The sequence below is a fragment of the Poeciliopsis prolifica genome, unplaced genomic scaffold, assembly GCF_027474105.1.
Source record: "Poeciliopsis prolifica strain line A6 unplaced genomic scaffold, Auburn_PproV2 SCAFFOLD011, whole genome shotgun sequence".
NCBI classification, from domain to species: Eukaryota; Metazoa; Chordata; class Actinopteri; order Cyprinodontiformes; family Poeciliidae; genus Poeciliopsis; species Poeciliopsis prolifica.
In genome coordinates, this window is record NW_026562386.1 from 6,977,894 (window position 1) to 7,005,882 (window position 27,989).

The 27,989-nt window shown below is 37.1% G+C and overlaps 1 protein-coding gene across 2 annotated transcripts; it reads left to right on the forward strand.

Annotated features, from left to right (window-relative positions):
• The first annotated feature begins 7,442 nt into the window (after window positions 1-7,442).
• LOC129364325 (AN1-type zinc finger protein 3-like) lies at window positions 7,443-24,954 on the forward strand. 2 transcript variants are annotated; one of them, XM_055036889.1, is made up of 6 exons: window positions 7,443-7,827; window positions 14,042-14,082; window positions 14,963-15,148; window positions 17,472-17,537; window positions 20,189-20,398; window positions 23,076-24,954. In XM_055036889.1, the coding sequence occupies exons 1-6, from the start codon at window positions 7,745-7,747 to the stop codon at window positions 23,228-23,230; spliced, it is 741 nt and encodes a 246-aa protein (XP_054892864.1). In that variant the 5' UTR covers window positions 7,443-7,744; the 3' UTR covers window positions 23,231-24,954. The 2 variants fall into 2 exon arrangements, with proteins under 2 accessions (XP_054892864.1, XP_054892865.1); XM_055036890.1 differs by having other exon boundaries at window positions 20,189-20,251.
• Window positions 24,955-27,989: the final 3,035 nt, after the last annotated feature.

Here is a 27,989-nt window from a genome sequence, read left to right on the forward strand (position 1 = left end):
AATCCAACCTTGTGGGGCGTTGATAGGACTGCTGAGACACCAATGTCTCCGGCCTTAAAATAAAAAGTTCGAGATGATTCTATCAAGATTAGGAGATATTTTGACAATCCAATTTTCATCAGCTGTTAATAACAGGGATGGTTGAGGTTGCAACAGTGGCTGAGTCAATACACTGATTATTAAGATGTGTGATTTGAGTAGAATTGGATAGTGCCTTAAATCCAAAGGGAAAATGTTGTGCTGAGTAGAAATTGCAGGATATCTATGTAGCATGTAAACATAATCTCAAGGCACCTATAAGAAAAACTTATTCAGTTTGTTATATTAAGCCAAATGAATTCATTTGTATAGATCATATAAATAGAACAATTCAGCTGCATAGATATCACAAAATTAGTTGTGATTTCTGTTGACAAAAAGTCCCATATCTAATCAAGCTTTGACTTTGAGGCAATCCCTGATCCTAGGCAAGCAGCTGTTGTAGATTTTTCTAGGGTGATGACCTCACACCTCGCAGCAGAAGGTAACACCATGGACTGAAACTCAGCTAACAACTCAATACCCAGGGTGCATGGAGGCTTCTTCTCAGGAATGTGTTCAGGATTACGCCATCTGTTCTTTACAAACACTATAATCTCTCCTCTTTTTTTTACTCTTGGTTTTTTTCCATCTTGTGTCTGCCCATAAAAGCTTTTAAGAGCAAAATTAATCCTTGCCAACATGGCCCACTTGAACATACAGGCACAAAATATTTAGCTGTATCAGTCATCAACACCAAATAAAAATCAAACCATGCTATAGTCGTCACTGTGTTATAGATCAGTACAGACAGAACCAATTTGAACATCTCCCTCTTTTTACTTGCAGCCCATTTCAGCTGCTGCCTTCTGTACACAGTATTTCTCATGCATCATCTTCCATTCTCAATCCTCATGTCTTCTGCTGCTTTTCACTTTCCTCTCCACTTTGATCCTTCTCTTCCTGCTCTGTCCTGTTCTGCCTGGTTGGAGCACTTTGCACACTTTAATTGTTCAACTCATAAAGGAGAATTTTACCATCAAAAATTGCCACTCAGTAGAAATTGCATTTAATCACACCTTACATGTGTGCATACTAAAAACAAGTAGAAGAATTTGCACACTTGATTGAAGATTACTCCAGTTTGCATGCACACGTTCCACAACCGGGTGTGTGAGTGAAAATGTCAGGGGTCGGGAGTTAAAATTCAACATGGAAAGAAGCTCTGCTAATTGTATTGCTGTGCATGCACTGCTTTCTGAATCAGCTGTAGTTTCTGGCTGTTTGGCGGCTCTTTGATCAGCCGATAGTGAGATTGTGGGGAGGATGGTTATGTGCTGGCTTCCTTGCATGATGTACGGGAAGCTTCGCTGCACTATCTGCACACAGTGGGAGGTTGGACCTTTGGTGTGTGTGTGTGTGATGCGCGTTATGGTTCATATGCGAATGTGACAGAAAAAAGGAAAATGTAGATGCGAACATTGAACATTGCAAAAAAAGTAAGGCAAGTTTATTTGTATAGCAACATTCATGCACTGGGTAATTCAAAGGGTTTTTGAATGAGGCAAAATAACATAATTTGATAAATTTAAAGTAGGAACCAGAAATGCATTGTAACTGTAATAGCAAATTTTAAGCATCGCATAAAACGAAAGATACTTAGGCATAATAAAAATGAAGTAATGAAGTAATCTAATCTTCACCTACTTTCTTTATTAGATCTTTATTGTATAGCATCAGTCATGAATAATATAATTTAAAGTGCTTTAAGGTGGAATAAATGAACAAAGGTAAATAAAATTCCAATAAAGACTAATAAATAAATACAGTAGTAACTAATGAAACATCAAACAAAAAGAAACAATGTTGCAAAAACAATAAAGCCATTCAAACAATTATTTTCGGAAATAATATGACATATCAGAAAGAACTACAGTAATCAGTACTTTTTGTAGTCCTATTTTGACATGTGGAAACTAAGTGGTGACACTGTTTGTTTCTGGTCCTGAGAAAACAGAGTGATCAGGTTTGTCATAACCTGGGGAATGTACATGCATTTAGGTGCCAAGATCATTTGTTGTCTTATAAACTAATATCACTATTTTAAAAGCTATCATATTACAACAGGTGATTTGTGTAATGTAAAAATAAAATGATCAATTCTTCGGTTAGTCTCTGGAGGCGACATTTTGAATGAGCTGCATTTTGATTAGAATACAAGAGGTAAATAAAAGTAGCCCAAGAATGGAGCCTTGAAGAGCCTCAAATGTAATTTTTGTTCATTACGAATTAGAGTATATGCAGAAATAATTCCAGTGTCTTTTCCATTATTTCAACCAGCTGTGGTGAAGAAAAAAAAAAAAGAATGAAAAGGGGACATTAGTGAAACGGGGTGTTGAATGAATGCTGGCTGCCCCACTGTGTGCTTTCTGATGTTTATCCTGGCCTGTGTGTATTTCTAAACATTGCCTCCAGCCAATACTGCTTCACAGCCAAGTTATGATCTCTCACCTCCTTGTCAAGAACGGTTTCCCTCATCTGTCATTGAGCTTTTGTGCAGCTAAATAAAAAATGAAATAAAAGTGCTTTTTTTTTTTTTTTTTAGAAAAATAAAAAATAAAAACAGCACTTTGTGGGATTTGGCTGAACTCAATCAACAAAAAGCTAAATCAATCCACTTACACTGGCAGAATGAGTCTGCATTGTCAAGTGTTATTATTACCAGGAATAATATGAAAGACTGAGGTTATGAGCATTAGCAATTTAGGTTGATAGCAGTTTATCAACCACACTGTGCTCCCTCAACAGGGCGTAGTACATATTTATTGTTAAATATCCCTATATTCAGCCATCAATACACATTATTGCTTGATATGTTGTGAAGTCACTAATATCCCAGCTTTCTACAGCCTGCTTACTCAAATCGATATTGCTGTTTTTACAGTTGATTGAACAACGAGATTCTGTTTTCTGAACACACTTTGAAATGCTGCTTGTCCTCCTGCAAATACCAGGCACCCTGCCTATCTGGGGATGGCACTAAAAGATAACAAAGACTTGAGTTTATAGACCAGCGTGTGCATGGATTTCCAATACAATTCATCCCTCGCATGTTGCCAAGAGCTGTTTTCTCGCTGTAGAAGCTATGAATCAGCTTTCTCCATCGACACTGGGTAATATAAGAGCGGTGGGATAATCAGTATGATCCATACAGGCTCTGATTTCCACTGTACATAGAGATGAAAACATCACACTGGTTATATTAAGGATGTGAGGTGCAAGATATTGATTGGGATACCCTGACATTATAAATTAAATGTAGTGGATAAAACGAGCAGGAGTACATAATATTTGAAAAATCTATTACCTGAAAGAAGAACATTTTTATTGTATTTTCAAGGCCCCAAGTTTTATACGCACTGGTCCCCATCTACCCCCCTCCAGCATTTTCTGCTCACTGGATTTTCTAACCCATGTTTGATCCAGTGTCTAATTAATTCCTTAAGTTCTTGTGTTTATTGCAGGGAAAGAGGAAGAGGGTACTCAATACATGAGGAGAGGGGATCTGTCTTTGAAGTAGAGTTCTTTAAATCTCTGGGGGACAGAGTAGCCTGAGGCTGGACTCAAGCTATAGAGAGAAGCAACAACTGCTTTTCTTCTGCGTGAATCAAAACTGGAGTTTGCTCTGGTCATGTTTGCTCTTTGAAGTGCCACAAAAATCTGTTTATGGTGCCAAATACGTACGTCATAATTATGAGAATGTGGCAATATACTCCTAGATGTATGAATATTACTGGCAAACACTTTAAAAGTTTGTTTCTACTGAGCAACAGAGTCAACCTGTGCTAGAATAAAAGCTCATAATGACACTGAAAAAGCGGTTCTGAAATCCTCTGCGGTATAGCCCTCCCAGTGTCTGACTAACTAATGAACTATCAGCTATCTATCTTCATTCCACCCAGGGCCCACTTCACTGTCCCAGCAGACAGAAGCTACTTCCTGGCAGGTCTTGCTGAGGGGAATCCAAATCTCCCGGCTGCAAAGTTAAGAGCTGCTTTCTTCGGAAAGTCATTTTGAGGTGAAAAACAAAATTTACAGATGCTCTTTCTCTTGGCATAAACAGCACCATTGGTGTTTGTGACCACCATGTTTCTATAGCTCCAAGCTAAACAGGCATTACAAAAAAAAAAAAAAAAGCCACTGGTATGTAAACAGATAGGACACTGAATCTCATTAGCAACAAGAAACTTTTGCTTATCTCATGATCTGTTTGCCAAAGTACCTAGATGGTTTACATCACCTCTTAGACCAAAAAGTATTTTCAGGTCTGTTCTTCAAGACTCTGTTTATTTAGATAACACATGGATAAGTTTCTCAAGATTTTGTTGGGACATTAGTCCTTGAATCCTGGAAGGCTAAGTTTGCCATTGTGTCTTTGGAGGTTTAAATCTGAGTCCATCACTATTCTCAGATTTTGGGACTGGTCAGTTGTTTCTCGCTGCAATAGCAAAAGCTGTGAACTCAATCTTGATCATTCCTCTTTAACTTGAAAAATAATTATGTCACTTTTATTTCAGCCAAATAAGGTGAATATAAAAGGAGGGGCTTGCACATGGTGCCATTTAAACAAGAATCACTATTGCAAGAACAGATTAAACGGTCTTGCCTTAGTTTGGATATTCAGTTGTAAAAATTTATTTACCAATTAATTAAGTATCTTCAACATCAGTCAACAAAGAGAAATCTGTAGATTTGTCAATACAAACATCTGAGAAGACAAACAGGTGAACCGTCTATGACTTCAGAAAATATGAGAACAATGCTGTTAGGATAACATTTCCATTAAACTGAAACACTTTTGTTCCTAGTTGCAAGGTTTTTGTATAACTTTCCCCCAGAAAGCTGATTTGCAGATCCCACTACAGAGGATACACAGATGGATGACAGTACCATTTCATTTAGACAGAAAACTAAGGGGGCTGGTTAAAATGGTTCTCACTTACTGCTACTGAGACTGATGAGTTCTGATCTTGGGATAACATTGCTGCCATTGTAAATATAGTTGTGGAAATGCTTAGGCACCATCTGTTATGAGTCTGAACATTTATTTTTAATGGTTTTTAACTCATTACATCTGATGGTCTTGTTTATGTAGTTTTGATGTGACTTTATTACAAAACTCTGCAATCACTTATTCATTGTTCAGGACCACAAAGCAGAGAGGTGGAAACAGGAGCCTATTGCAGCAGTCAGTGGGCGAGACAGCTGGCTCGGGTCAGAACATGGACGAACAACCATGACAACCACACACATACACACTCATTCTCAGTGCAATCCAGAGTCTCCAATTAACCTAACATTCATGTTTCTGGACTGTGGGAAGAAACCAGAGTAACCGGAGAAACTATGAGAAAGCACACTGAGTGTGTTAGAAACAATTTTGAAAAGCTGTATGTTCAAATTGTTTCTGCATGTGGACACAGTAATTGTGTCTATATGTAGAGCGTGAGTCAAAGCAACAAACATTTCCTACAAAATGATGCCTATCTCCAGCGAATGTTTTGGGTGAGAGGCGGGGTACACCCTGGACAGGTAGCAGGGCAACACAGAGACAGACGGGACAAACAACTATGCACACACTCCTAAGGAGAATTTAGAAAGATTTACCTGACAGTCATGTTTTTGGAAGTAGGAAGAAGTCAGAGAACCCAGAGAGAACCCATGCATGCACAGGGAGAACATGCAAACTCAATGCAGAAAGACCCCAGGCCTAGAATCAAACCAGGACCGTCTTGCTGCAAGACAACAAACAGTGCTACCAATTGCGCCACTGTGCAGCCCTACTATTTCATTTAATTAAAATGTTTTAATGAATTTGGTATTCTGCAGTGAAAAGCTTTGCCTGGTTGGAAAGTTTTTAAAAATACAATTAAATATTAAGGAGTTAAAAAGGAAAAATAAAAGGATCCATTGCATCTTTTTATATACTTACACACAATTGTCCCCATAACAACTGTCACCAAGCAAAGCTGCTGGTTTAGAGTAATCCATTCTAAAATATTTTCTGCTGAACAACCGCTGCTCTTGATACGTGCCAAACATAAAACTCTTTTCTCTACCTCTTGACAACAGACCATAGATTTTCTATGAGGTTCAGGACAGGTGTGTTTGCTGGCCAATCAAAAACAGGTACACCATGTTCACTGAACCAGATTTGTTATCTTTGGCAGTGTGGGCACATGCCAAGTCCTGCTGGAAAATAAAATAAGAATCTCCAAACAGCTTGTCAGCAGAAGGAATCATGAAATGCTCTTGAATTTCTGCTGGGCCATTCAGAAAACACAGTGAACCAACGCCAGCCGATGACACGGTACCCCAAACCATCTCTGACGAGACACTAGAGTTCAAGTGGCTTCTGCACTTTTCCTCCAGACTCTGGAACCTTTATTTCCAAATGAATTTCAGAATTTACTACAATGGGACTCTGAACCATTGCAAAGCAGTTCAGTTCCTTTTCTCCTTAGCCCCAGGGAGACGCATCCAATGTTCTCCCTAGTTTAAGAATGACTTAACTGCGACATTTGCTGCTCATGCCTCTTTGTGTCATCTGTGTGATGACACTTGATGCACCAACTCTTTGTCCACTCCTTGTGAAACTCCCTCAAGTTCTGAATTTATTTTCATTGACAATCCTCTCAAAGTGGCTGTTTGCTTGATGCTGATGCAACTTTTCCTATCACACTTCTTCCTTCCACTCAATTTTTCATTAAAAAAGCTTGGATACAGAACTTTGCAAATAACTAGCTTCTTCAACAAATACCTTTTGTGACTTACTCTCCTCTTGAACGAGTCGAAGACTGTCTTTTGGACATCTGTCCATCAAGTCAGCGGCCTTTCCCACGAAAAAGGCCGCTGACCTAACATCGTCTAATTAGACAGGTCTCCTTGGTGGCACCCTAGTGTTTAGGTTGTTAGAAGACAATCAAAAGTATATAAATGACTATAACTTTTTTGATGAAGAGTTGATTATCAGTATTCATTGCAATATGTCATACACATGCGCAGTAGGCTAATGCAATTAATAGGTTTTCTTAATTATTACATTACTGGATTAATATACTAAATACTCATGATTAAATGCTGCAAAAATATTTCAGCGTCAAAGAATAATCTTTAAACTAAAGGAGAGTAAATACAATCCAAGTTGTATTTATTATTAATATTATTATTATTGGCTCTTTCTTTAAAGAAATCTCCTTCTCACAGTCCGGATCATACCAAAACTTAGTTTGTCTGAAAAACTTAAAACCTTTAGTGAATAATCAAAGAGTTGAATTGATAAACTTACAACTTTTTTTTAATTTTTTTTACTGAAACTCTTCGGCACAGACACACGAGCTGAAGTTTAGTTCCTACAGCGACTCTCCGCTCCTCCCATCTCTTCCAGTGGTTTGCTCCTCTCTCCAGCTGATCGGCCCAACGTCCCCAGTGGCTCCGTCAGTCTTCGGCTTTGACGGGCCCTGACACCCACTGAGACTGGATTAACTTTACGTGTTCACAAGCCGCTCGTGTCGGCAGAGCTACTCGTTTTCGGCTGAAACTCTTTAAGACTTACTCCGAGCCGAGCAGGGACTTTTGAAGCCGGGGCTAGCTGAGCGCAAACAGGAGGCCTTCACTCCATCCACGGATTCACCTGCTACGCGACAGCTTGCCACGGAGGTCCGATATGGGGGACACCGGGAGCGAGGGTAGCAAGGGTCCAAGCAACGTCAACGTTTTACCCCCGCGCTGCCCGTGCGGGTTCTGGGGGTAAGCCGGAACATTTCCTCAAATATATTTCTTTACAATGTGCCTTTCTTTCCCAAACAGTTAGCAAAGTCGACTGCTACTAGCATTAGCAACCGTAACAGAGATGAGCTGCCGTTCTTGTCATTACCCCCTCCTCATTGTTTTGTAGCATTAGCTTCTAGCTAACAGCAGCTGGCCGTAGTAACCTTAGCCTATGAAGGTAGACTTTAGGGTGAGTGTGCGACAAATCCTACATGTAATTTTTCAGGTGGGACAGCGTTAACACAGAGGGAACTAGTTAACACACCGTGTTCATGTAGCAAACAGTTGAACCCACTGGACGGCTGTCAAGCAGACCATGAGTAACACAGCTGTGTTCCAGTTTTCCAACAAAAAATAATGATAAATAAACACAATTCCGTCTTGGCACATATTTTTACATTTATTTCTCAAAAACGAAAAGAGCTAATATGTGCAGATTTTTGTTGAATGTTTATTAATCCAGTTGTAACACCTGTTAGAGACATTTCTTTCTACAGGTCCTCTCAACGCTCATTCAGGTTGGACGGGGAGTGTCAGTAGACGGCCATTTTTAGGTCTTCCCAGAGAAGTTCATTCGGATTTAGGTGTAGGCTTTGGCTTAGCCACTCACAGACATTCACAGGCTGCTCCTAAAGTCACGCCTTTGTTATCTTAACTGTGGGGTTGAAAGATGAATTATTGCTATAGTTTCAGTCCCAGAGCAATGTGGTGCAGGATTTCTTGATTTCTTTTTTTTCTGTGACCATACTGTATCTCATGTGGACTAGTGCAGGATGCTGCCACCACTGTGCTTCACAGCAGGTGGTGGTTGCCAGTGTCTATTTTTCTCTCAAAAAGAAACATGGAATTGAGGTTCTATTTTGGCCTTATCAGATCATCATTTTCAATTTAGCTGCAATGTGGCCTCTTTCTGGCAGCTACCACACAAAAGTGATTGTTAGCCTTTGCTGATGGTTCTCTTATCCCCACAAAGGAAATAGTGGAGGTCATTGGACCATTAGAGTTTTGGTTAACTTTCTAACCAAAGTTTTCTTCCTCATTTAGTCTGTATTGTCAGACGGCCATACTCACGAAGGCTACAGACATCTTCCTTTTCTGATAAATGTAGGCCGTGGTGGTTTTCGGACCATTCATTACTGCTGAAATGTATTTTATCCTTCCTCAAACGTTTGGCGTCATAAAATATAGTTTCTTAGGGCTTCCAATAATTCTTTTGCTTGGTATGTGTTCTGATATGTTGTAAGACTAGAGAGATGTTTGCACCTTTTTGAAATTATGTTAATGAACCAAAATTATTGTATCCCATTGATATCTGAAGACATAAAGGGCATTCTAAATAAATAATAATGGTTACCATTACTGTTATTATGTATTTTATTTTATTTAAGTATTATACATTTAAAAACTATTCTTGTTATTTTGAGTTATTATCGATCATATTTGAAAATGATTAGTCACAATCCTTTTCAAATGATGATTTGAAAATTATAATTTTAGTCCTTTCAATTTTTTTTTCCCCCCCAGGCAAGAAAAGCATGTGCTTATTTATCAAATTATGTTATTTAGGGTGTGTGAGAATATTAATTCAGAGGTTCTTAGATTAATTTGAAAATTCTATTCTAAAAAAGATCAGGCCCCTTTGACAACCTTCTTCAGTGAAACAGGAAGTAAATAAGTTCATTTTGGGTGTGTTTACTTTATCAGTGGGGATTCTCAAACCTTTAACCCACAGTAGCACATAAGTACTTGTTATTGAGGAGATACCAAAGATAAAACATGGAGAAAAATGGCATCCACAGACCTACTGATACTGACATCCATGTTATGGATGCCTGAATTGAAATTGTGTTAATTATTAACAGTTTGACAAAGTTTAACAAAACAGTATCTTGCATATTGTAGAACAGGGACCTCAAATCCAGGCCTCCCTGTTTGGTGTTGTGCAACTTTTAGTGTTGTCTTTGGTAAAATACATCTGAATCAAATTGTTGAATCACCTCCTCAGTATGCTGTCAAGTTCTTCAGAGTCCTGCTAATGACCTTATTATTTCACTCAGGTGTGTTGAAGCAGAGAGGCACATTAATGTTGTAGGACATCAGCTCTCCAGACCTGGATTTGTAGACCCTGGCTATAGAGCTTGGCTGCTCAAATTCATACCTCAAGAGCTACTATCCTGAAACTTTTAGATGCATCCCTGCTCCAACACACCTGAATGAAAAAGCTGAATTCCCTCATCAGTATGTCCTTCAGCTCGCTCTGCAGATACCTGGTAACAAGCCGTTCATTTAGTTCAGGTGTGTCGGAGAAAGGATGCAACTAAAGTTCCAGGATAGTAGTTCTCAAATATTGGACTTGGACAACTGTTGTTGCAAGCTGTGCATATATTAAAAATGTATTTAAAACTAGCTGATGAATGAGTTTAATTTTTGTTTGAACAGTGTGCTGTATGATGCAAGCCTCAACTCAGAAAACTGCAATTTATAAAATTATGTCAAGGCACTACACAGAATCTTAATCAGTTACATTCACATGTAGTTATATGTGAATATAACTGAATATAATAACACATAAAGTCTGTTATGTGTTCTTCAAACTGTTTTAGTCTAATACAGTTAGATTAAGTAGATTGGGACATATAAAAGGCCAAGTTCCAAAGAGTTTTCTTGCCAAGTAACATAATACAAGTACAGACAGTTTGGCTGCCTTGATATTTTTTTAAGTTGATTGACATTCTGAGATTTAATTTTCTCATGTGGTAGAGAGGTATACTTTTCCAACATTCATTCTCTAGCCACATCACTTCTGTGGCAGGTAATTTGACATTCTTTCGTCTAACTGGAATGCATTTCCCCTACAACCGAAACAAAAAGTCGTGAGCCAGTACTTCTGTAAGTAAAGCAGGTGTAAGTGAAGAACTTGTGCTCATTAAGCAGACAAAAGACTTTGGTGGTCAGAATCAAGAGTTTTGCAGACACAGCCAATGAGCATAGAAACTTTAGAACGTATGAAGGCTAAGCTGAATGTTCATCATTATTTCTGAATATGGTACCAAAGTGCTAGGTTCTTCAGGCTGCTGTCACTAACATGCATGTCGCTTGAGTAACTATCAGAAGGATTATTGCAAGTGGGCAGTGAACGAGTGATAAATGGGATTTCTAGTAATTCAATGTAACCTGCTTTTAATGCTGAAAATGCAACATAGATGTTTCTTATTGTAGAAAATGAGGAAACTCATTATTCTGCTTGCCTGCCTTAATGTTTGACTTCCCCATTTGTGCCATTTTGTCAAACTCTTACTCAAGGTCACCATGTATAGCTGTGACAGCAGGTCATCTAAGAATTAAGTCATAACTGGTCTCTGCTTAAGAAAAGATATATAACATTGATTGTTTTAGGTACACTTGAGTGCTGATTAGAAATTTATGAACTCAAATAGGTGGGTTTATATTGGGATTTTTAATTGGATTTGATTCAATAATTATTTTTAGGAAGTGTGGTGTAAATATTTAATATAAAAAAACATATTTAATGAGAGTAATAGTAATAATAAAGTTGACTATTTTTCTATTTGCCTGATTGATTGAGTTCGGGTATTCTCTGTTCAATAAGAGTGATTAAATAAGGGATACATAAAAAAACACAAGAACTCTCAAATTGTCTCTAGTCAAGATAATCAGTTTAATGTTCATCTAATAGTGCTAATACATCTCCCAGCTATTAAGTCATTAATTTAATTTATATTATAAATCAAATATAAATAAATTTGACTTTAACCAACACCAGATGAGCTGTTGTTGTATTGATCCTTCACTAAGTTATTCTAATGTTTGGAATTTTTTTTTTTTTCATTCATTTTGGTTTATCCAGCTTGGAGAAAAAGCAGACAATGGCAGCTGGGTGTGTTTTCTATCATGTGGTTTCTTCTTGGAGACAGAATTTAGCATTTTTCTTAAGTTGTAAAATTAATGCTTGTTGTAAATTATTTAGAGCAATCTTACATTAAGCGTTTGGCTAGGTAGTGAACTAAAAGGTGCTGTGCTCTATGCTGAAGCTACTTTGTCTCAACAGCCAAACCACAGGAATGGCATTACTGAAAAATGTTGCAGGTTTGAAATTGTGACTTTAAACTGTTGTATACTTTGACGACAGGTATCAGCCTAATTTTTCTACGATGGCTTTTTTCTGTCTGCAGAAAATGCCACACAGTTAATGCTCCAGTCTAGTATAAAATGTCCTATTCATTGTTCATCATTTTTTGTGGAAATTGTATAAAAGGAATAATTTTACACAGCAAATTTGGCACAGTAGTACATTATTTATGGTCTCATCTTCCCTTGTGACTTAAATCCAGCTTAGTTCCTGTATGTGATAGACCATCACTCTAAATAATTTAGGCTCCCTCACAGGTGACACAATGTCTTGGAAGGTTTGGTAGGTTTTTGTTAGATCTTTTAATTTTGATTATATCAGTAATATCTTAACAGAATCAGACTTCCAAAAGCATTAACAATTTTATCACAGGTTTGTGTCACTTAACCTGGAGATGACAGAATCTTTCCTAATTAGGTATTCTTGTTACCACTGGGCCAGTGGCGAAACACAGGTTTTCTCCACTCTTTTCAGACTTTATTTAGGCTTCAGCATACTTCTCGCCTGTCTTCATTCCAATCTTTCTTAATGCAACTGGTTTGATTGCCTTTCATTTGCAGGGCTAATGGAAAGATGGGGTTATATGCTCTCTACATGAATGAGATTTAGGATTCATCCTGGTTTCTTGTTTCCTCTTTTCTGTTTCAAACTCATACTTAGAAAATGCCAGCCATCCCCTCTGGTTGACTGTAGCTGACCCTACTTTTAGAAACGAGGACAAAGGTGTGCAACGAAGCGCCCAAAATAAATAGAATGTGACTGATAGCAGCGACCGTCACACTTAGTGCACAGACAGTCAGGACGACGGCCGGAGAGGAAATGAGAAGAGCCTTCTCAGGAGGAAGCTAGAGCTATCTGTTGAGAAAGAGCTGCACTACTGAAACCATGAAGGCTATGCTGGTCAACTCTGTAACAATAGCTATTTTACTTCTAAGATCTATTTAAAGATGAGAAGGAAGAATCATGTATTGAGGACTGTAAGAAACACATTTGGGGCTCTAGGAAACTAAAATGCTTTTCTTGTTCATGAACAGGTCAGGTTATTTGAGGTTTTTCATTAACAGTTGTTGCAAAAGCAACAATCAAATTGTTTAAACAGTTGTCATGTCAGATGTCTGCCTTGCCAAAATGGTGCCCTGGGTGTCATTTGATTTTATTTGGATCATAATTGCTAATTCTAGACATTTGCTGCTCTAAGATTACTCTGTGAGGAGTAAGAAATGGGATTTTAGGACTGATGTTTTAATTAAATGTTGATATAACTGCTGATTAGAGATTCCATAAAGAAAGTATTGTGCCTAATTTTCCAAGTTCCTGTTTTTTATAAACCAATAGTAATTTTAAGTAATTCTCTTTTCACTTTAACTATAATATAAAAAGCATGTAAGATAATTTTATTCTGTCCTTTCACCCTGTACAGACATTGATAATTTCTTTTGGGGGTACAGAGTCTTAAAAAGATAACATTCATTATGATTAGCTTTGCTAACTGTAAACTTCATGTAGAGATTTTCAAAAGGCCTCCCGTATTTTCATATCCAGCATGTTCCATCACAAAGAAAAGATGAATGTGGAAAAGTTTAAAACTCTGTGTAATGTAATAACTTCAGCCTTCCTGTTATTTTCTAAAATTCTTGCTCTCTCTTGCTCTCCTGGAACCTGAATAATGAACCTATCTAGACTTCATAGAAAATAAATACTCATTTTATATAATTTTTGTATTTCTGTACTACTTCTTACTTTTTTTGTGTGTTGTATTTTATTTTTTTAACCTGCCAAGATGTACTGATCTCCACTCCATCCTCTTCTGTAGCCTTTTCGTTATTATTTTATTTAGTTAATTTCTTATTTTGGCCATGGTTTTCATGAGCTTCTGGACATTTTACATTCTGTTCTTGAAGAGAGAGAAGCAGACCTTGGTTAACGGCTTGATCAATTAGTCTTGCAATCTTCCATAAAATTGAATCCTAGATCTCAGGTGTTTATTTTCCCCTGTTAACCACTTTTAGATGTCATTAACAAAGTCTTCTCTAATTCCCCCAGGTCGAGCAAAACTAAGAATCTCTGCTCTAAATGTTTTGCAGGTAAGTTATTCTCATCTATGCTTTTGTGTTTGGTATATTCTACCTCTCTCTGACTGTACGAAATGAGGAGTACATTAAGTCGAGTTAATGCTATTTGTTTCTAAGTAAATAAATTTCCCATTTTAGAAAGTGGTGAGCAGTTTTGATTGAATATTTTTATGCGGTCTTCTAAATAGCTTTGTTACAAGTTTACACAGGAAAACAAACTGGGACTGTAATTGTATTAACGATCCCCGTAAAATATATTCTTACAGTTTTTAACAGATACTGCTGTATAAGCTTTTATAATGTGCCTTCATGGTTTTATTGTATTCATTTTATGTGTTATGCATTGATTGCTGTATATTTTGTTTAATATACTTTACCTGTGATGCACTTTGTGACCACTGTTTGGGCAAATGTTATATAAAATTAAACTTTTACTCACTCATACAGGCTAGTAAATATATAAAGAAAAAAAACTACTACAGGGTTAATAGGTCTTCAAGTAAAATGAAATAAAAGGCTAATGTTTAGAACATTATCACAAGATGTTGTTTGACCAACTAATTAAAAAGTATTTTGCTGATTACCAAAACTTGGTCATTAGTATGTCTAAAAATTGCATATTGGTATTACAAATTATTTATATTTATGCATCTCAGGGTATTTTATCTCTGGAACTTTTTAATTTCACCAGACTCAGGTTATAATCACATGCCAGAAAGTCTTGGCTCTTAACCTAAAATCTGTTCAGTTTTGTTCTTTGTCCAAAGATGCATCGCTGTGCCACACATATTTGAAACATTACCCTGTTAATTTTTAAAACATGAAAGTTCTTTTGGAATAAGTAGCCTGAGACAAGAAGAAAGCACATTTCAACCTGCCAATTTCTTCATAGACACTGAGAAGAAACAGCCAAACGATGATTGTGCCCCAAAGACCTCTTCAAGCACCAGCAGCAGTCAAACGGACATCTTCTGTACTGAAACAAACAGCATTAGTCAGTCCCTGATGTCAAGATCCAACACTTCAGAAGAACCGTCGCCAGGAGAGACTGGAGTGGCATCTGTTCATATTCAAAATGGTAAGACCTTGTTTTTAATTTTGTCCTAAAATATGCTGCTCAGCATCCTTTTTATTACTGTATGTACCGTATTTTCCGGACTCTAACTCACAGTTTTTTTTTCATAGTTTGGCTGGGGTTGCAACTTGTACTCAGGAGTGACTTATGTGTGAAATTGTTAACACATTAATATATCATATTGCATGTTATTTTCATGCAATATGGCGCTCTGGGCCTGTGTTCTTCTATCTTCGGAGTTAGCGGAGTTGCTTACAAGCGACACCAAGGACGAAGATTTCATTGCGTTTAGTGATTTGGAGAGACACGGATGGTTTAGTAAACTTGCTAGCATGTTATTTATGCTATAGTTGTCTGAATAACTCTTAATATGTTATGTTAACATACCTGCCACATTCTCAGTTCAGTTTTTATTGGATCTTGAGTCAGATGGTAAAAACGCTCTTCCTGACCACAGATGGAAAAAAAAGCTTTTCAGCACCAACTCATGAAAACATTTTTTGTTTGCTTGCTTGTCTTGCTTGAAATGTGCCAAAACCTGTGCTGCTGGCTTTTGTGGGAAAACAAAACCATATTGTGAATATACAGGAACCAGCCAGGATCTGTCCAATCCAATGCCACAGCAGCATCTCTTCCTTTCCAGTGTTGATTCTGGATTTAGCTCAGAGATCCACATTATTCTACTCCTGCTAGGAAAATGTCTATAAGCATATCGACATCACAGGAAACAAATTTCTATGCAAAACACATTGAAATCACTCATCTTACTTTACCAAATTTACTACAAATGACATTTGTAGTAAATGTCATTTACTACAAATGACATTTACTACACTTTGTGTCTCATGTACTCTTAAGTCTTCAGACATTATCTTACTCTTATCTTCCTCTTAATTGCTTCTGGTCTGTCAAAGAAAAAAATCCTTGCAGTATTTTAATTTTAGTTAACTCCTATCTTTATCCCAAAAGAACATTATGCTTTTGAGTATACTTCTGGGCTGCACTCCTCCCACTGCTCTGTCCCCTTTGCTGGTAACCTTGGGCAAGTGTGCTTCCATTCGCCTTAGATCTTTTTGTTCATTATTTTGTTTAAAACTATCTAACTAGTGTCAAAATGTAATTGGTCAAAATTTCACAAAACATTGAATGAGGTGCATAATGGTGATATAAGCCGTTTAAAGGAAACTAAAGCACCAAAAGTGAGTTAAAATACACAATTTTCAATCTTATTGGACAAAATCTGTATCGTAGCATTTTGTTGATTATGTCTGCAGAAGAAGCAAGTTGCACTTGTCCTTATGGACACCAACAGAGTGATAGTAAAGGATGTCTTCTCAGAAGCAAAAGTCCAAATAGGACACCTACAATTGCCCTGGCATCCGTCATCCCTACAGTGTGACAAGTTTATTTGTAGAGGTCTATTTGGCACAGGTGAAAAAAAGTAGCACAGAAATTGATGTGTGCAACTTAAAAGAAAAAACTCACTAACCTTGTCAACTGTGAAATAACTGCAGGAGTAATTTTGACTATATATTAGATTCATGCAGTATATTGTAAATATATTTTTATCTTTGAGAAAAATTCCTGTTGAAGCTAGTTTATTAATCTGCTTAGCTTCACAAATTATATAAATTAAGGATTTTAAAAAAGTGGGTTTTTTTCATTACCATTAAATTGTTCAGTTTTTCTCACTGATATGTGTGTGTAACAGTTGGGTTCCTTAGAAAAAGGAGTCAATTATGTACAAAGTTCACTGAACGGTTAAAACTTTCTGAGATTTAAAACTGAAACAGCAGATTATGGATCTTATAAAAAATATTTTGTAGAGCTCTTATAGAAATTGTTGTTTTTAACCATCTCTGGGTTGGTTTCAATCTGCTTATGGGAGGCTGTAGCATCTCTTGTCAGCTATCCATCATAGCTGGAAAAACAAAACACCTCACAGCTTAAATAATGGATTCCACTCTGGAGAGTCACGGTCTTTTTAGCTGGTACTGTGTGGAAAATGGTACAAGACTATCCGAGCAACCATGGGCAAAATGTCTGTTAGCCTTTGTTTATGGTGCTGTCTGATTTTAAACTGAGCTTTTCAGTGTGACCCAGTAGTGCACCCATCTGTGTTTCTGCTTCATTTGAATCTTTGTAATGTCGTGAAACATCTCTATTCTATTGTTAATAATTTAAGAATCTGCACAGAATAGTGCAGATTCTGAAAGAAACTGAGACTTAAGAGGGAGGAAACAATGTCATCACATTCACGTGTATTTTTAAATTGTTGCCGTTTCTTACTTTTGCTCCCATTTTGCTTGTATTGTCTGTTTTTCAGGACTATCCAACACAGATACTGTCTTGGCTTCACTTTCCACCCCCACAAAGCGCTCATATGAATCTGGTATGCCTTGGTTCTGTTATGTCTTTTACCACTCTCTTGTTCTTTTCACTGACACAGCTGATTTTTGAGGGCCCAGTAGGATCAAGGGCATTGGATAGATCCGAAAGAGATTTGTTTTATTCCTGAGAGTATTCTGATGGGAAAGCTACGTGGATCATGCAGAATGAGCAAACAAAAGCTAACTACTTGTTTGCTAGTGTTGGCAAAGACACTTAGAACATCAGCCAGGATGTACAACTCGGACAAAAATGTGCACCACCCAGGTAAAACTTCAAGGTTTTGTGAAGAAATAAAATTATTCCATAATCATTTTGAAACATATTAACATTATATAACAAATATTCTGTAAAACTCAAGAAAAATAAAGTTTTATGAGGTAAAAATGCAAAATTACTCCAGTCTTCTGGAGCTCAAACCTCCCATTAGTCATTATGATTAAAACTGTAAAGTTCAGCTATTCTGGTAGGAGCCTTTTGAATTTGCTCGTTTGCATCCTTTCACTAAACTCAGATGGGAGAGGAAGTAACAGAACTTCTTGTACAAGGTCCTCAGTCAAGAAAACGGTTCAAAATATTCGGGGAGAATTTTATACACACCATAATACAAGGAAAAGGATAAGACATTACAAAACTACATTTCTGACAAGAACAGAGGGCTTAAACTGAAGAAGGGAGGTTGACAATAACATTGAAGAAAATGCAAGAGTTTCCAAAATTTGCTGGTTATCTGAACATAACTACAGTCTATATTCTAGAGTAATTTAAAAAATATTTAATTCTTTTCCCCCAAAGAGAACATGACTAAACATTCCCAAAGCCCTGAGGGAGTATGTGAACTAAGCTTAAACTTTTGGCCTACTATTTTGTAATGTTTGTTTGGCAGAAAAACAACACTGAACTTCACCGGAAGAGCACTATTCCAGCTCTGAAAGATGGTGGTAGTAGCATCATGCTCTGGGTTACTTTGTTTTCTGTTTTGACGAGATTGAGGAGGCTGGTATAGTTCCATGTACCAGTTTGCTTTGGCACAAAACTTTCTGCCTTCAAGAAAACAAAAAAAAAAAAACAGCAACTAAAATATTTTCTATTGGCAGAAGTATACATCCAAGCTGACAAAACAATGACTTCAGAAGAGGATACGAGAGGTCACAACCAGATAGATTTGTAAAATCAAATGTGCACTAAATTGGAATCAAAATTGCTTTAACAAAGTATGAGTTCAAGAGCGTGCAAAGATATGCAACTATTTCACCATTACGTTCTATTTTTGTCCAAATAAGTGTATGTATTCAGTTAAATTGCACAGGATGAAAATCACGTGTGGCTTACATTACCGAAGTGTGGAAACTTTTGAGAGCCACTGTAAGTTAGAGGCAAAACAACGTGACATGATCTAAGACAGCTGTGCAGTAAGGAGGCAACTCTCTCCCCGCTGTGTGTGAATGTGCTGATCTCCTGTCTAATGTTACAGAGTCATGTGAGTGTTGGGGTTAAACACACATTCACATGTTACATCATTTCAGGGCTATATGTATTTATGTTTAAAGCCTGCACTTGCACTGTTTTTGCACATTTCTTTATTGTATCTGATCCAAATTAAAGCTGTTCAGCCTAACTTCAAATCTAACTTAAATTACTTGTAAGACTACTTTAACCCATGTAGATTAACAGCAACATACAAGGCTAGTAAGGCTAAGGGAGAAAGGATGTCATTTTTCACAGTTTGAAGCTGCACATGTACAGACTCACACATTCGCATATATAGGGGATCGATGAGAGAGGCTAGTGGGACGGGAGGGGGATGTCTGACTGCACTGCCTGGCCTAGTTCTCAGAGATTTATTGAGTGCTGATCTGCATTTTGGCAGGGCTGGGGAAAAAGTCTGCTGGATTGATGAGAAAAGCTGAGTTGAAATTCTAGCCAACCAGCAGAAGCTTGCTACAGGCTCCTACTGTCCCTCATGTCGGGCATGTAATCTAAAACAGGAGACCTATTAATCTTGGTTTCTCCCTCCCTCCCTCCTTCGTTTTTTTTTTTTTTTTTTACATCAAACAGGCATTTTGCCCTCTTTCCGAAGTAAATAGTTGTTAATTCATCTTTAAACCATTTTAGATTGGATAACAACCTTCATATATGTTAATGGCTTACAGAAAACAGGTCAATCTTTACTTGTTTTGGTCATTATGCAGCTTTTTTTTATATATCTCGTTTGCTTTTAAATGAGATTCAACTTTTCAACTTTTAAAACGGCAGCACATAGTTTTGAGGAAACCATAAGCTTAGCCTGAAAATTTGAACAAACACACTTCCCTCCGCCTTTTCCTGTGCTGCGCTACAGCTCCTCCTCCACAGCAGAGCTTGTCAAGATTTAAGAAATTCTACTTTTCTGTAATATTAGGTTGTTTCTCTGCCACCAATTATTAATTTTTTCCATAAATTTTCTCTCTGTCAGGACATAGTGACAGTTTAAAAAAAATAAAAAATTAATAGTTCAGGAGCATTAAACCTTGCTACAATCTGTGATACATAATCAAAATTAACTGTAAATATGACCAAGAACTCCTGGAAATACAGCTAACCATAATTTCTTGCAATTGTTTATTTTGTCCTCTCTTGTTTTCTTTATCTGTGCACATTTTCCTGTGTCTTAAGCCTCAGAGTCAGAAAGTGACTCTTCACCAGAGAAGCGAGCAAGGGTGGCTGAGGTCCCAGAGGGTGAGGAGTGTTCATCGTCGTCATCTTCATTGTCATCTTCGCCATTTTCTTCTCGCAGCGGCTCTAAACAGCGGAGCCGCAAACGTTGCCATCGCTGCCAAACTAAACTGGAGCTGGTACAGCAGGAACTGGGCTCCTGTCGCTGTGGTATGATGACATTATCAGTAATATGATCCATCTAGGTACATTTGTAGTTGAGCACACTGATTTACACATTTATCAAGCGCAGTACATACAGGATCAGTATGAATAACTTTTCTTTTTTTTTCTTTCTTTTTTTGTTTCCTTTTCAGTGAGTGATTTGAATGACATATTGAAACTGGAATTATGGGATTTCTGGGTAATTGTCAGGATTAAAATTCCTTTGTAACAGAAACAAAAATGAGTCAATACTTAAACTGAAAGGGAAAGATTGAAATTTATTTTAAATTGTATTTAAAAAGCTTTTTGGGTTTCTAACAGAGTATAATAAGATTATAAATGAGACTTTTTTTAGCATTTAAAGTTAGATATGTTTTAAAAAATTTGGAATACCGATTAAATTGATAAGACGTTTGCTTTGACTTGACCTAAAATACAGATAAATATTTCTGTGCAATCTTAACATAGAGAGCTCAGTTAGGTAGAAGGTCCAATCCAAAGTGCGTGTGTGTATTACAGTATTGAGTAGAACCTGCCTTGAAGAATGAAAAATACATTTACATTATCTGGGTTAAAGTTTTAATTACGGATTAGAAAATTTACAGAAGAGCAATTGAGATTTGGCTCTGCTATTAGTTTTTGTGCTTTTGTTGGCCCATAGGGAACATTGCAGAGAGCTTGAATGTTTTTAATTGCGAATAAAACATAAGCCAATTACCACAAGCCCTAATGCAATTTAAACCAATACTTGACTTCCTAATCAACTTGTTTGCATACAAATTAAAGTACTTCAAAAGTCAAAGCTCTTTGCCATTTAATATCAATCTCCTTATACCAGTGCAGTAATGGCTAAATTGGAAATTGACTTCTCCCCTTTTCTTCCAATGCATTGGTCATCAATTCCTAATAGTTTAATGCTTAAAAAAGATGGCTTTTAGTAAACCAAAAGGGGAAATGGTGGCAATTATAGTAATTTCGACTGTTGCAGTCATTTCAGATTATTTTGCTAATGGTCCTGGCAGAATGTGCTGCTGTTTGTAAGCCAAGAGGATCTGAAAATGAGTTGAAAGCATGAATGCATTTCAGATTGTAAATTGGGGAGAAAAGAATCCGCCAGCAGAGAAAGTGATCCAGTTTTGTCACACTCAGTAGGCATCTGCTCGATTCGCTTGCCTCTAATATTAATCTTTCTAAGTATTAGAATGACATAAGGAAATGGCTCTGGTATTAAACTGCTAGTTAACTCATTAGTTTTGACATTAGAGGCTAAAAATCCCAAGAACAAAATCATTCTGAATCACGTTGTTGTTATGCAATTACAGACTTACCCGGTCCACAAGCAGTAACTTGAGTCAATTTAAATTAGTGGAATAGAAATCTAGTTAAGAAAAAACTTGAATCCCACAGTTTTTCCCCTGCTCAGGTTCTTCATATTTGGACAGAAATAATTACCTGATCAGTTCAGGGTATTTAAAGAAGATGAAGTGAATACAGGCGCATCTCAATTATTTAGAAAAGCTGTGATTTTCCTTTTAGTGTTTCTGGACGAAAATACAATAAAACCTCTACTTAATACAGTGAGCACACATAGGGAGATGCGTTTCAAGTAACTGATGTGAAAACCCAATTTCTTAAGCAAAATTATTTGTATTGTGGGCCAATTCAAACACATTTTTAATACAGAAGTGATATGTGGTTCTTACAAATGACCTCAGGCTTGACAGTTGTTCATCAAAGTCACAAAGATCATTACTGAAAATGTTACTGTATCCAAACCTAAGTATAGAAAGTGGTGTGGAAGGAAAAAGTGTGGTTGACAAAGATGCAAAAGCAATTAAAATAAATTACCATTTAATGAAAGAGCTCCTGTACTTAAAATTTACGCAACGTGTTTTAAGCAACAGTAAAGGTTAGTAGTTTATTTTATGTAGCTTAAGTCACTGTCAATAAGGTTCGGTTGTGGCTTAGTCAGCGTTCTTTTGTGTTACATTCAGAGGTCAAAGGTGGTGGACGCAATGCCTTTTAATTTAGCTTTTTTTGATTATTTCTTTTAAGTTAAATATTTCGGAAAACCCAAATCTAATAATGTGCAATCTTTAAAAACATGACCTTTGTTGACGTATTTCATCAAAATGTGTTCACCAAAAGTTACTTCATTTATAATGAGCTCACTAATACTTTCAAAAGGTTTAATTAAGTAGAGCTTAGAATATCAAAAGAGTTTGGTGGCTAATTTTGCATGTGTAGTTTCTGATTGGAGGAAAATTATGTCCCATTGTTGCCCAACTTTCCACAGCCTGCTATTTCCTTCTTTTGTGCAGTTGTCACTGGGTTTTAATTGCGTTGCAGCCAGATGTCAAACTGGGTTTTTAATCACCATTTATTGAATGGCTGCAGTGTTAAAATGTGTATTAATTAAGTAATTTCTGACAAATGGAGCGAACAATAATCTCTGATCGTTTTGAGCATACTATGTCGGCCAAATTTATTGCTACAGTGGAGACTGTGAGTAAGACGATTGTTCTCTGCTGAATAGAAAATGGCAAGCAGAACTATTTAAAGTCTAATCTGGTTTAAAATGGTCTGTTTGTGGTATTTTTTATTTTATTTAAATTTTCTTTGAATGTAGTAAATTAAATGACCTTCTCCCTCTCATACCAATGACCCCTTCCTTCCTCTCCAGGCTTCATCTTCTGCATGCTCCATCGTCTTCCTGAGCAACACGATTGTCTCTTTGACCACCAGGGGCGCGGCCGTCAGGAGGCTGTGCTCAAGATGGTTAAGCTGGACCGTAAAGTGGGCCGCTCGTGCCAGCGCATCGGGGAGGAGTGTTCATGAGCAACAATTTTCCCCGGAGGAGCCTCGGCTTTCAGACGGAGTCTCAGCACTAACAGGGATATGATTTTTCTCCTCTTCTTTAATTCTTCAGGGTTTTTCACAAGTTTTTTTTATTTTTATTTTTTTATACAAACCTGAATTTGGTCCATTTTAAAATTGGCTCGCTCTTCAATTCCCCCCTGCTCCTCTTAGTCTGATCATATCCCTTTTGCTAAGATGCCTGTTGCAAGTAAAATAAATTCGATAAGAGGAACATTTTAGAGAAAAGAAATTATAATTTTTTTTTGACGCGCTCTTGACTACAAATCTATGAATGGTGTGAAAGTATATTAAGGGATGTCAAGTTGAAATAGTTCTTATGTTTGTGTTGGAAACCAGACTGTACTCTTTACCTCAGAAAAAAAGACAAAAAAAAAAAGGAATGATCAGGAGGAGAAAACGGAGAAAGAATTGGTCGTACTTCTTGCACACTTTGGCTTTGGCGCTGTTTCTAGACTGCTCTTTACCTCAGAATCCAGACCAGAGCATCTTTGTACCCCGCGCCAAGTATGGACTTTGTGAGGCTAGTTAGCTAGCCTCCAGTCACGTCTAACCCACACTGACCATCCAGCTCTTACAACCCTGACCCCTTCAGAAAGACAAACCGCTATTAATCACCCACCTCAGGATCTCCGGCGCTCACCCTGCCCTCGCCCTCCCACCAGCTCGCTTTATTTTCCTCTGCTCTGCAGAAAACCATTTAACCATTTGTTTCCTCATTGTTTAAAACTGAAGGTGCTTCTGCCACAGTGGATTAAAAGAAAGAAAAGTTTCTGGACACCGACGGTCTATAATCAGGACCTGCAGACTGTGCCGAATGTGGACACATGGGGACAGCAAACTCCTTGTTCTTGGATTATGTAGATTTCAGTGTTGAGAAGGGGCTATGTTTTTTCTTTTTCCAATCTGCTTATCCTCTCCTTATCTTTCACATGTAAGCATTTCTTCAAATCCAGGCTCTTTAATCAACAAGTACGAGGTTTTTGTGTGCTTGTTGTATGCAAAATTGAAAAAGACTGGTTTTAAGGACATACGAGACGATGTACTGATGAGGAATCCATGAACCTGGAAGGCTTGCATCCTTACATATTGAAGACTTTTGACAGGACTGAAGCTGCATTAAGAAGGTGACGGGTTTCTGTTTTGGACTCTTGTTTAATCAGGTCTTACACATCATGTTTTAGCCCTTCACTGCCGGCTAGTTTCTATGCCAGCATTGAAGTAAGATATCTTTGAGTTTCTCTCCGTTAACCAGTATATTAATATTCCTCAATACAAGATTTGATTTTCATTCAGCAGGATGAACCTTCGTCCTATTTTCCACATCTTTCATGATATCATTTGGTTTGTTTGTTCTTTCCTTCTCCTTGGTTTGATGTAACTGAGGAAACTGAACTCTGGTGAGCAAAGTGTTTGAAATAATTGGCTACAGTTGCCTTTGACATCTCTTCTTGGGGGACTGTGGAAAGAATGACAAGAAAATAAATGAATCTTGTGTATCTTAAAGAAAACCTTGTTTAACCTCTTACTTTTTGGACTTAAGCATTTGGTTGTGATGTGCTTAAAAATGAGAAAATGAATGTTAAAGATTATAGATATATAAATATATATATGTTTCTTTTGCGTTATTTTTCTGCTTCCACTTTCCTGTTATTTTACTGATTTAAAAATAAACTGGGTTAGACAAAAACTGGTCATCCCTGGTGTACTTCCTTCCAAAAGGTTATATGTGGCGTAACGTGTGTTTTAGGCAAACGTAAGGCATTGCCGGTGGAGTCTTCCTGCAACGTGCTGGTTCCCTGGAGTATTCTAATATTTTGCTGGGTTTTATAGAGTTATAAACGTCTGTTTACTGCTCACAGAGGGCTGCTATAAAGCTTCTCTAATTCACTTATCGTCTTTGCTCGTGTTCGTGCTCATGTGTGGAAACCATGCGCATTAAAAGAGACTTTTAACTAACGTTGTCTATGTTTGCTGCAATGGGTCTCTGAGGAAGGCTGAACTAATTAATGTTATGAAAAAAAAAATATTTTGCAGTGATCAAAAGAGGTCCCTAAATGTTGGAGTTGGTCAGTTGCCAGTCGGAGTGTAATCTCTTTTTCTTCCTGGTATGGTAGGTTCTAATTGGGAAAGTTGTTGCTGCTGTCAAGGTTTTTGCCACATCTAACGTCTCTGTTGGATAAGCTACCGATCTTTTAATTTTCTCTAACAAAATAGAGTGAAAAATAGGAATTTAGATTCATATGACAAAAAAGTTATATTGCATAACTATTTTTGGTTATTGAAACCTAGTCAAAATGTAGAACCTATGTGATTAAAAGAAAGGATGTGTTGCATTTTGAGACCCTTTTAGCCTACTTCATGTTGCTAGGATCTTATAAAGAATTGTTTTTATTCTAATGGTACGGTGGCGTGGCTTGTGAAATTGTACCCAGCTTTCTTAAACATGTTTAATCACAATACAGTCATGATTTTACAGAGGAGTATCATTCCCTCTTCACACAGAACCAGGTTGGATTGTCAAAGCTACTTTCTGTAATAAGTGAAATCGTAATTTCCAAAGCTTCTTTTTATTTATTTCTTTCTTTTAAGACATTAAATTTTGTCTGAGCTGAAACATATTAATGTGACAAAAAAGCAAAAACAAAATATTTGAAATGCACAGATATAACTTGAGTTAGACTGAAATATCCCTTTTATAATTTAACAGTACCTAAAAAGATGAGTATATTTTAGCTGCTTTTCACTTTTTTGCTTGACCACAGTTTTATTAGTAATCTTTTGATCCTCCCTCAGACTTTGTGAAGTCCTCACTTTGTCTTGGTTGTTACTGCCTTTTCTCCTCTTTGTGTTTAATGCTGTCTTGATTATATTCTGACACCCTGACTGAAGAACGGTGCCAGAATGGGGTGGCAACGAGGAGCATGAGATCTGTATTTGCAGGAGGCTGCCTGGTGTTAGAGGGGGATTTGAGGGATAAGATGCAGTGGCCGGTGGTTAGTAATCTTCTTAGGGTTCGACAAACAAGGAAGCCTGCCATTCTATCTGGCTTGATTGGCTTCAATCAGCTATACACACCATCTGTGAATTGAACACTGCCTTGTTAAATGCTTTGTCTCAGGATTCTCTTTGTGCCCTTTGTTTTTAGACCACTGTTTTTTTCTCAGACACACTGGCGCCACTTTTATTCAATAGAGGTTGGAAAACCGCTGATTTTACTTTCTTGTAAACGCAGAGGATGAACGTAAACAATGATCTCATATATACATTAAAGCAGTCATAGGTAACAATGCTGGAAGTAAGCAGTAGATCATTTTCACTGTCTGGTGGCATGACTGGCTGTTTTCTAGTCAGAGCTGGTCTTGTCCAGTGTTGTGATAAGTTCACTTATTCTTATTAAATCTCATGAGCACTCAGCTCTGTGAAAGCATCTCTGTAATTACATCGTCCCCATTACACCCACTTAAAGCAAAGAGTATGGTCGTCATTTGATAAGCTCATAAAGAACACAGATGTGGAAAACGTCTGTCTGATTTCAATAATGCGGCATATGTACATTGAGATGTGATGTATTGTGAAGCTACAATGACAGCTAATTGTATCATTTGTTCTGTAACAGTTCAGAAATAGCAGGCTATTGTTGTAATACGTATTGAAGAAAAAGAGTTCATTGTATCTTTTGATCATGATCTTTAACAAATTCATGTGGTTTGGGCTGCGTGATGGAATTGGTAGTTACCTACCTACCTGTCTGTCTCGCTTTCTCTTCCTTTATAGTGGTCAGTTAAGCTCAATAGTTTATTAACCTAACATGCAGGCTTTCCAAAGCTGGAAAATTGCATTCTGTGTACATCAAGCATTTGGAATTTGAAATTGGGCTCTGTCCCTTTAAGAAGTGTCTGCTCTTTCTGACACTCTGCCACAGTTCCACCAGGTGTTTGCTAATTGCTGCTGCTAGTCTGTAGCAGCTGAGTGGGAGAGGCGCTGGTGAGGGCCGCTCTGTGAGAAGGAAGCACGATTGCATCTGAAAGACTGAACTCATTCATAATTATGCCAAGAGCATTTCCAGTTTTGTTCTCAAGACATGTAGGTAAGATACACTAGAATTCACGTCCAATCGAATGGCATAAATGTCTCTTTTTTGTTGTAAAAACATGTAATCAGCTTCTTTTGTCTTTTTGCAACGACGTTCAATTTCTTGACATAAATCTGTTTTGCTGTAGCTGCAGCCATGGTAAGAAAAAAAAAACAGAAACAAAAAGACCCCCATTTCTAATTATTTGGTCAACCATGTTTTTAAAAATACTTAAGGTGGACCTGATTCTTTACAAGCTATTTCATTTAGTTTTTATTATAGTTTAATAATTGAAGGCAAAGCAGAACTTGGAACAGACCAGATAATTTTTATGATTGAAACCTAAATTTTACTAAGGGTGTGCTTTCTTCATTATATTTTACAGGTTGTATTATGCTACAATTTTAAGTATTTAACATTTTGTAAGTAAATAAATCATTTTTTTTTAGAAATTATAGTCATTTTTCATTGTTTTATCATAATTTCCTTTCTCATTTTCTGTCAAAAAAGTTATTGCCTGAATGGAATAATATTAAATTGAAATCTCTCTATTATATGAACAATGTGCAAAACTGTGACATACAGCTTGAGGATGAATTTGATTTTCCTACCAATGGTACTTTTCCCAAACCTAAAAATAGGGAG

Bases quoted from the DNA above. Each gene is read 5' to 3' on its own strand.
- LOC129364325 (XM_055036889.1), top strand. From the start codon at position 7,745: ATGGGGGACACCGGGAGCGAGGGTAGCAAGGGTCCAAGCAACGTCAAC. The intron at 15,149-17,471 runs GTAAGACCTTGT...TCTGTTTTTCAG, and splicing joins ATCTGTTCATATTCAAAATG to GACTATCCAACACAGATACT. The intron at 20,399-23,075 runs GTATGATGACAT...CTTCCTCTCCAG, and splicing joins ACTGGGCTCCTGTCGCTGTG to GCTTCATCTTCTGCATGCTC.